General features: G+C 40.5%; 1 protein-coding gene across 1 annotated transcript in view; it reads left to right on the top strand.

Annotated features, from left to right (window-relative positions):
• The first annotated feature begins 7,108 nt into the window (after nt 1–7,108).
• TMCO1 (transmembrane and coiled-coil domains 1) overlaps nt 7,109–10,800 on the top strand; it is a 46,196-nt gene continuing 42,504 nt past the window's right edge. Inside the window, exons 1-2 of the mRNA XM_065878733.1 lie at nt 7,109–7,383; nt 7,790–7,867. Coding sequence (XP_065734805.1) covers nt 7,314–7,383; nt 7,790–7,867 — 148 coding nt within the window. The 5' untranslated portion in view covers nt 7,109–7,313. The remainder of the gene's footprint in view (nt 7,384–7,789; nt 7,868–10,800) is intronic.

The raw sequence follows: 10,800 nt of genomic DNA, 5'->3' as shown, positions 1-10,800 counted from the left end.
CTCCGCTGCCCTCTGAATAAAAATTTGGACTGTGTTTCACCTGCAATTCAAAGTCTTACCTATTTCTCCAGCTTTCTGTCTTATGATATAACTGTACTAAATTATCTGTTATTTCCAACAAACTTTCATTTTACTGCCTCTTAATCATTAATGAAAACACTTACTGAGTACCTACAATGTGGCATTAGTCTAAATGACAGGGATAGTCACTTTCCTTCAACCTAGGTTCATGGAAATCTGATCACCTTCATACAAATCCATATAATGAAGTTTCTGAACTTCCAAAGTTGAAGATCAGACCTCAGATAGAGGTAAAATCACTACGGTACAGTCACTTAGGAAGTTTTACCTGAAATAACCAACTGCCATCTATGTTCAGAACATTATGGAATGAATTATTTGCATGAGGTTCAGAGAGAACACAGAAAACAGACCACAGAAAAATGCGTAAGAATCAGATTGAAATGAGTGAAAAAGGTCTAATTTGTCCTGCACAGAACAATTTCTCCTTGGGAAAGGATAAGTGATATGTACCACAAGAATGGAAAGTTAAAATTTCCCTGTGCTTTGGTTGAATGCTTTTGTACGTAGAACATGCATTTCATCCCTTTGACAAATATTTTTAAGTATCTACTAATAGGCTCTGTGCTTGGTGTATATGTCAATTTGAGATGGAGCTCCTGAAAAGGCCCAGAGTCAGAGAAATGAACATTTAGTAGTATTGTTTATGGTATTTATGTTTCTCCATGAATAAAATCAATGCCTTTTTGGCAGCAAAGTGAATTATTAAGGTGGGTAATAGTCTAAGTAGTGAGTACAAGTGAATTATCGGCCAAGAATCTACCATAGGAATACTGAGTAAGCATGACAATGTGTATTTCTAATGGGAAAAGTCACCTCAGATTTTAGTCTTCTATTAAAGATGGCCCAGACTCACATGTGAGAAAAGGAATGTGGACTTGTTTAGGTATTTAAGCATTTTCAAGGGTCCCTTCTAACTCTTAATATTATAAAGCTTATTGTCAAAACCAAATTTTTTGTATTTTCCGCTCTTAAAAGGCTACTTTTCCCAGACATTCTATGTCAGGTTTGTCAAAATACAGAGACAGATTTACCATGAAATTAATGAAAGAAACTTACGCTTTTGGGATCCTCACTTGCGCTGGCCCCTTTTAAATAAATAAATAAGTATTCACTTTTGTACCTAATTTTGACATGTAATTCCATATTGTTCTTTGTAGAAAGAGCCCAAGAATTGTATAAGCTTTAGGTCACAATACACCTAGAAATGCCTCTGGTAGAAACCTTATAATTACTGAAGTATTCTTGTTCACCTCATTTTATTTAATTCTAAGAATTACTATTTCATCCTTCAAAACTCTATTGGATTTTCTCTTGTCAATTTCTGCTGATACTATTTAGTTCAGGGCTTCCTCACTTGAAAACTGCATCATGATGATAGCCTGATAGTTGGTTTTCCTGACTGCAATCTCCCTTCCAAATAAATCTATTCTATGTAAAGATGGCAGACTAATTTTCTTAAAAAGAAACACTGCTTATTTTGCAAAATTCCCATCCAAACTCAAGATATTCTCGTGTCTTTCCACTATCACTGATCTTCTACACTTGGGATGCTTAAATGCCCAGGCAAAAGTGACAGTCAATAAGAGGATACTTGAAGCCACAAGAGAAATGTGACACATTTTTCTAGAGTATCATTTTTTTCTTGATAGCAAGTAATTTAAAAGATTATTTCCCCCCTTTTCTTTACTTGCATCAAAGAGATATCGAATTGAATGTAAAAAGATAAAATATTTTTGAGCTCAGATGCAGAAAATTAGATTCACTATTATTCTTGGCTCATGACACATTCTCACCACTGGTTCATTCAAGGCTCTCAAGCATTCATTCATTCTTTCATTCAAAATAATACAACAGGGGAATTCCCTGGCGTTCCAGTGGTTAGGACTCCGAGCTTTCACTGTTGAGGGCCCATGTTCAATCCCTGGTTGGGGAACTAAGATCCCAGAAGCCGCACAGCCAATAAATAAACAAACAAACAAATATCCATGAAGTCACCACCAACATGAAAACTAGGACATGAATTTACAATGACATTCACCTCTTTGACCCTCCATCGCATCACCCAGCCTCTTCCCACTCAAGGTAACACTATCTAAATCATCATTCTCTTGCTTTTCTTTTTAATATCACAGGTGTATATATATATATATATATATATATATATATATATATATATTCCTAAACAGTTTTGGGGGGGCAGCTTAGAAGTTATTAACTTTATAAGAAGTCTATCACATGCTGTATGTAATTCTTAGACTTACTCTTTTCACTCAATATTATATTGCTAGGATTAATGCACATTATGGCATATAACTGCAATAAATTCATTTGGAGTGCTGTATAAATATATTCTAATTTATTTATCTATTCTTCTACTTGTAGATGGGCATTTGGGTTGTCTTCAGATTTTGATATTAAAGAGAATGCTCATATGAACAATCTTGTGTATGTCCTGGTACTTGTTCAAGTTTCTTTTGGGTATATACCTGGAGCAAAATGGTAGGTCAAGGGGTTTCCAAATGTTTATCTTTACAGGTTAATGATAAACTTTCAAAGGAGGCTGTACCAATTTATACTCCCACTAGAAATGACTAAAAGATTCTGCTGATCCACATCCTCTAGATATGGTCCAACTTAAAAAAGTTTTTTTAAGTTATGGTAACATAGGCACAATATCAAGCCTACCATTTTAACTATGTCTAAGGGTACAGTTCAGCGATATTAATATTGTTCATATTGTTGTGCAATAATCACCCACCACATCCATCTCCTGAACTTTTTCATCTTCCCAAACTGAAACTCTGTGCCCATTAAACAATAACTCTCCTCTCTCCTCTCCCCAGTCCTTAGCATCCACCATTCTACTTTCTGTGTCTATGGATTTCACTACTCTAAGTACCTCGTAGTGGAATCATACAGTATTCATACTTTTGTGACTGGCTTATTTTACTTAGTGTAATGTCTTCAAGGCTCATCTATGTTGCAGAATGTGTTAGAATTTCCTTCTTTTAAGACTGAATTATATATATATGGACACATTTTGGTTATCCATTCATCCATCTATGAACACTTGGATTGCTAAGTATAAGGGAAGAAGGGAAAATTGGAGTTTGAGTGAAAGAACTGGATAGGTTCAGTCTGGGATATCCAAACGGAAATGCCCAGTTGGCAGTTAAGTTACTAGGTCTGAGAATCAGAAAAGAAACCTGAGCTACAGATATTATTTCATGAATTATCAGTGGGTAAATGGTAACTGAAGCTACTGAAGAAAGCAAGATGACAGGGAAAGTGAATAGAATGAGAAAAAACTAGTTCAAGGATTATGTACTAGGTGGTTTAATAAGAACCAGTAACAATAACAGTTAACACTTATTGTGACCTTTCTATGAGCCCGGTACCATTCTAAATATTTTGCTCAAATAATTAAAAAAAACAACTTTGGACTTATTATTATGCCATTTTACATTTAAGGAAACCAAGGCACAATGCAGTGAAATAATTTGCCTGAAATTGCACATTAAATTGAGTGGTGAAGCCAAGATTTGAAGACAGGTAGCCTGACTCCAGAATTTTGTTCTCAACCCTATACAAACCTCACAGTAATTCTGGAAGGTAGGTATTTTTACTTCTACTTCATAGATTAAAAAAATAAATGAGGCTCAGAGAAATTAAATTAACTTGCTAGAGTAATACAGCTTGCATGAAGTAGGATTACGATTCAAACGTAAAGACCACATCCTTTAATACGTCAGTTATGAGAAGAGATTTAATTTCTCTCATAATCTTTTACAATGCCTCGCCTAGTACTAAATATTTGTTTAAAAAATGGTATTATTATTCTTAATTATTACTACTAATAATGTAAGAACATTGAAGTTTAGCTCCAATTTACCTTTCACAGGAAGTTACTTGAGGTTGTACCACAACATAAAAAAAGTATAAACTAAGGCGGAAGATGTGGGTCCAGGAAATAGTGACTCGTACCCTAAAGAATAGTGAAAGGAAGTCCCAGTACAAAAGCCTTATAATAGTCATAGAAATTGGAGGACAGTGAATTTTTGGACAGTGGTCTTCACGGAGAAAACTTTGAAATCTAAAAATTAGTACAATGAGACTTTAGAGATATGATAAAGGAATCTGGTAGCATGTAGTAAAGATGTCACTGAATTGCCTCTAGCACTGTTCTTGAACAAAGGGCATTAGGGTCATGATATTGTTGCCCTAGAGAAGGAAATGTTATCCTAGCAGACAGTTCTGTAGTAAATATTAACATAGGAATAATTGAAATGCTTTTTATTACTGTATTTCACTGATTGTAAGACTTTTCCCCCCATATTTTAAACTTCTGGATGGGATGCATCTTACAATCAATGGTGTGTCATGGTTTAATTATTTTCTTTCTTAATAGTACATAAAATAATAGTGCATCTTCTAATCAATAGCATATTGGATTTGATCAACTATGTGTGCCACAAACAGTTTTATATGCTTTATAATATTACTCTTTCAAATTTAATCTTCCTAACAGTTTCATGTAGCTGATGCTATTACTATTTTATAGACAAGGAAACTGAGGCTCAAAGATGTTAAACAAGGCTTCCCTGGTGGTGCAGTGGTTGAGAATCTGCCTGCCAATGCAGGGGACACGAGTTCAAGCCCTGGTGTGGAAATATCCCACATGCCGCAGAGCAACTAGGCCCGTGAGCCACAACTACTAAGCCTGTGCGTCTGGAGCCTGTGCTCCCCAACAAGAGAGGCCGCGACAGGGAGAGGCCCTCACATCGCGATGAAGAGTAGCCCCCACTCGCCGCAACTAGAGAAAGCCCTCGCACAGAAACGAAGACCCAACACACCCCAAAATAAATAAATAGATAAATAAATTTATCTATTTATTTAAAAAAAAGATGTTAAACAATATGCTCAAGGACTGCTGTCAACTAAGTGGCAAAGCCAGAATTGAAAACCAGGTCTGGGGAATTCCCTGGCGGTCCAGTGGTTAGGACTCAGTGTTCTCACTGTCGGGGCCCTGGGCTCAATCCAGAAACCTCGTGGCATGGCCAAAAAATAAAAAAAACAGAAAAAGAAAACCAAGCCTTACTTCAAAGGTCATGCTCTGTTGCACCTCAACAATTACCATGGGTGATACAAAGCTGAATAAAAACCATCGAAGTTGAATAGTTCAGGTGGGATGAAGTTTTTCCAACTCCTCCAGAAAGAACCAATCTTGCCCTCATCTGTGCTCCAATAACATTTTATGAGTACCTCTGTGGATGTAAAATGTCACCTGCCATATCAGCAAACATAGGATATTGTGGCCATCAAGCCATCAGCCACTACATCAGCCCTGAGGCAACTCAGGATAGAGAAAAACAAACAGGCTGCTGGTCACCAAGCTGTCAGCCACTGCAGCTGTCCCCAATGGTGCAACCTGAGAGGAATTCAGGATGGAGTAAAAAACAGGATACTGGCCCTAGACAGTTAAGGTGCATATCAAAGGAAGGATATCAATAAGCCCAAACTCTTGCATCTTCCCATACACAGCTAAATTCATTAACTTGAGATGTCTGGTTTTTCTTCAATTAGCAGTACTCTTTTGATTGCCAACTACCTGGTTTTTGTTGCAAAAACTCCTATATATCCTTGCTCCTCCCTTTCCTCTTTGGAGCAGTGTCTCAGAGCTGAAAGGCTGCCTCCCGGGCTTAAGGCCTCAGAAAGTCCACGCGGAATAAAATATAACTCCCAACTTTCAGGTTGCTCAATTTTTTTCAGTTGACACCTCTAGTATATGTTGTTATAATGTATAACTTACAGGGAAGTCAGTAGTAGTATCTTAATCACTCTTTCCAACCTTAACAGTGCTTACCACTGAGCCTGACACATGAAGAGAAGCTCAATATCTGTTAAAAGGAAACAGGGTCTCTGCCACTAAGTGTAAAGAGGAGACAAGAAAGGCACATATAACTAATAAAGGCCAAATATAGTGTTATAGGAAAATTATAAATAAAATGCATTGGAGTTTACAAGAAAAGAAAAAAAACGATAGAGAGTACAGGTCAAGGGGAAACAGTTCAGCCAGCTTCCAGATTTTCCTACACACTCACACAGACAGTCTGGAAAAGCTGAAAAGGCTGAAACCAAGCTAATGAGACAATTTCTCTACCCATTTTAAAATTTAATGAGTTATCAGCATTTATAGACTGAACTTGTAAAATTTCATATAAAATCATTTTCTTGAAAAATGGGAAGGTATTGGAAACTGGGTGCTCATTCTCCAAGGGAAATTGGTTGGATGTAGCAATTGTTCCCTTCAGATAAAGTTAGTGCTCCCTTGCTCATCGTAGTACCTCCCACCATTTTCTTACGCCCACCCAGTGTAAAATACTTTATACCTGACCATGACGGGTATTTGGGTTTAGGACACCTTCTCAAGACAAACCGCTCACTGCTCTATTACACACCGGGTATTTTCAAGCACCGTGTCTCTGCCTGGAAAGACTTTGCTTTCTACAAAAGCACTCAGACTTCTCTAAGCGACTGCTTCAATTCCTTCTACTAGCTTTCTCTGATCATCCCCTCAACCGGGTCACCGCAGCATTCTGGTCATACCTCTATTAAAACCCCAATCACACCGTATGTACAAGTTTTTCTCTTTTACTAGGACGTGAGTGCCTGGAAGCCAGCGGGCCACGATTCATTGACGTTCGCGCCCCAAATCCGTGGCCCGGCATCTAAACACAGGCATTCGGTACGTGTGTGCGGAAGTCAATCTCCCCACTTTACGCAAACCTAGGCTAAACTACCTACTCGACTTTAGATGCGGGACTGAGACATAAACGCAGACGAGTCAAAACAAGTCGACTCTGGGCGAGAAGAAAGCACACCACACCACCACCGCGAGAAAACGCTACCAGACAAGGTTCCGCCGCCGTAATTCTGTTTCAGCGGCTCCAGTTCCAACTCTCGCGAGATTCGGCCTGAGCGCCAGCCCATAAGCCCCAGAGACACGCAGCTCGGTTTCTGCGGGATTCTCGCGGTAGCGCGACACGCCAGGAGGAGCACTTCCGGCGCTGCGCCCAGGAAGCGGAAGTGAGGCTTCCAGGCTGAGAGTGTCGGTGTGTTACTCGGCTGTCCGGAAATCTAGAAAAAAAAAAAATCGTTTTCGTTTCACTTTCCCTGGCTTTCGAGCGCTTCCCCCCTGGCGGGTGGGAGTGCAGAGACTGAAGCGCAAGATGAGCACCATGTTCGCAGACACGCTACTCATCGTGTTTATCTCCGTGTGTACGGCTCTGCTCGCCGAGGGTGAGAGCGGCTGCTTCTCTGACGTTTGATCAGTCCCCGAGGGAAGGATCCTAGACCCTGGGTCCCTCGAGCCTAGGGAGAGGTCGCGAGCCTTGGCGGGGGTGGGAGTGGGCTTCATCTCCATTCCAGGGAATCTTACCTCCAGGAGCGGGAGGGGTAGTGTGGAATCGATTGCCGAGGTTTCTTCGGTCTAGGGGAGGTTTCACTTGCGTGTTTGTGAAGACACCTTCGTATCGTGTCACAGTTTTGGTTGAAGATTCAGTTGTCTTAACGTTTAAAAAAAGTTAACTATTGGTGAATACAAAGCAAAAAATTGAAATCCATTCTTATCCAACGGTAACCACTAATAAAGGCTGTTGACCGTTCCAAACATTTCTCTATTAGCATGCTGCTTTTAATGTTTCAGGTATAACCTGGGTCCTGGTTTACAGGACAGACAAGTACAAGAGACTGAAGGCAGAAGTGGAAAAACAGAGTAAAAAATGTGAGTATGGGGCTTCCCTGGTGGCGCAGTGGTTGAAAGTCCGCCTGCCGATGCAGGGGACACGGGTTCGTGCCCCGGTCTGGGAAGATCCCACATGCTGCGGAGCGGCTGGGCCTGTGAGCCATGGCCGGTGGGCCTGCGCTTCCGGAGCCTGCGCTTCTGGAGCCTGCGCTCCGCAACGGGAGAGGCCACAACAGTGAGAGACCCGCGTACCGCAAAAAAAAAAAAAAAAAAAAAGTGAGAGTATGGCAACATCCTTTAAAAACAGTTTCAATACATCAGGCTCACTGAGTGCATGTTCACAGTACATATTTTAGGAGCATCGGCTGATGTAAAAACTTAATAGGAATACAAAGGTGAATCTGACTAGAATTGAAGTCTGTTTAGAAATATAAGATTTTCTTTTTTTTAAAGAAAACTTTTTAAAATAAATTATTTTATTTTTGGCTGCATTGGTTCTTCGTTGCTGCGTGCAGGCTTTCTCTAGTTGCGGCGAGTGGGGACTACTCTTCGTTGTGGTGTGTAGGCTTCTCATTGTGGTGGCTTCTCGTTGTGGAGCACGGGCTCTAGGCACACAGGCTTCAGTAGCTGTGGCACGCAGGCTCAGTAGTTGTGGCACACGGGCTTAGTTGCTCTGCGGCATGTGGGATCTGCCCAGACCAGGGCTTGAACCCGTGTCCCCTGCATTGGCAGGTGGAGTCTTAACCACTGTGCCACCAGGGAAATCGATTTCCGAAATATAAGACTTTTATGCAGAATACGTGATACAAACCTCAGTGGAGTGACTGACAAGAGAGGTACTTATGTGCTGTGGTGGTTCTAAAGAAGAGACCCCATTCAGTTGTGAGGGGCCATGGAAGCCTTTGTGTTGCAGATAGCCTTGCAGTCCTTCATGCGTAGTTAGAATTTGGACAGAGGATGAGATGAGGAAGGAGTTCCAGACAAAGGAAATAGCATACGTGCAAAAAGGGAAATTTTAACTAGTAAGGCGTGTTTGGAGAACAACAGGTCATGATGATTGGTATCAAGGTAAGTGGTGTCTTCAGGGATAAGCCAACTTTCATTTGGGTCTGATGGTTGAAGGAGTATTTGAGGAAAAGTTTAAGAACAAGTTGAGTTTGTTGTTTTTGAAATAAAACAGGAATTCCACAGGATACAGCTGAGGGGGCTGCTATAGGTATAATGTGAATGGCTCCTTACAAGCTTTATTTGGTTTTCAGTCTCCTTTTCTGCCTTATAAAGATTAACTTTCACATCTTAAAATTCTTGTGACTTTCTGTATTCTATGACTTTTCTATATGTCTTCATAAGAGTTTGAAGTTTTCTTTTTTACAACATCCCATTTCTAATATCCACATAGTAACAATTTGTGGTCAGTTGTGTAAAATTATTCTCCTTTTCTAGAAAAGGAGATTGAGACTCAGAAAGGTTAAATGATGTATTAATGTCTCAGAGCAAACAAAGAATTAGAAACCAAATTCAGGCCTTTTAAGTTACGGTTTACTGTTCCTTCATTTATTCAATGTTGTTAATGCACCTCAACATATTTAAAACCAAACTCATTATCTTTACCTTCACACATGTGATCCTTTTCCAGTATTTCCCTATTCGGTGAATGGTACTTTCTTGCTTCCAATGGTGCACGCCAGAAACCTTACTATACTTTCTTCATTTGGCTTTCAGGACACCACACTCTCTTGGGTTTGCACTTACCTTGTCAATTGGTCGTTCTTTTGCAGTTTCCTTTTTGGTTCCTCTTCTTGACCTCCTGTTGTTGGGAGTGACTCAAAATTTGTTTTTTTTCCTCTATACTCCCTTAATGAACTCATTTATGTGCTCTATTTGCCAGTGACCCCCAAATTTATATCCTTAGCCCTCTACTAATGCAAGATTCAAATATCCAACTATCAACTTGTTAATTCCACTGGAATGTCTAGTGTATATCTCAAACCCAACCTGTCCAAATTGAACACTGTTCCTCACTTCCAAGCCTGCTACATTAGTAGCCGTCACAGTGTCTTGGTCAGTGGTAATCCTGTCCTTGTGTAGGACATAAGGACATAATCCTTTTGTAGTTATCTTTGACTCTTCTCTCACAGCCCACATCCAGTACTGTTGGGCTGCTTTCAAATATATCTAGAATCTGCCCACTTTACATCACCTCCACTGCTAACTACCATAGTCCAAACCACCATCATCCTTTGCATGAATTATTGTGATAGCCTCCAGCAAGTGGTCTTGTTTCTCTGTAATCTGTTCCCAAGATAGCAGCCAGAATAATCTTTTTAAAAGTATATCAGGGGCTTCCCTGGTGCCACAGTGGTTGAGAGTCCGCCTGATGATGCAGGGGACACGGGTTCGTGCCCCGGTCTGGGAAGATCCCACATGCTGCGGAGCAGCTGGGCCCGTGAGCCATGGCCACTGAGCCTGCGCGTCCAGAGCCTGTGTTCCGCAACTGGAGAGGCCACAACAGTGAGAGGCCTGCATACTGCAAAAAAAAAAAAAAAAAGTATATCAGATCATGTCCCTTCTCTGCTCATAACTCTGTGATGGTGTCCCATTCTGATTCGGAGGAAAAGCCAAAGTTTTTACAGTGGCCTACAGAGGTCCCCTGTTACTGCTCTGATCTTCTTTCCCTCTCATTCGCTCTGCTCCACCCTCACTGACCTGTTTGCTGTTCCTTATTACACATCAGCCTCACTCCTGTGCTGGGACCTATTTAATGGCTGTTCCCTCTATCTAGAATGTTCTTCTCTGTGATATCTGTTTACCTAACCCTTGTATCTTCTTCACATCTTTGTTCACAGCTCACCTCAGTGAGTCTTAACTTGACCACCCTATTTAAAACTGCAGTCAGCCTACCTCCTGTACCACTGCCACTCCTCATCTTCCTCATCCTGCTGTTTTGTTTTGTTTTCATTCATCTGCTACAA

Source organism: Phocoena phocoena, chromosome 1 (genome assembly GCF_963924675.1).
Source record: "Phocoena phocoena chromosome 1, mPhoPho1.1, whole genome shotgun sequence".
NCBI classification, from domain to species: Eukaryota; Metazoa; Chordata; class Mammalia; order Artiodactyla; family Phocoenidae; genus Phocoena; species Phocoena phocoena.
The sequence above is the reverse complement of the archived record's forward strand: the minus strand, read 5'-3'. Positions and strand labels throughout refer to the sequence as shown.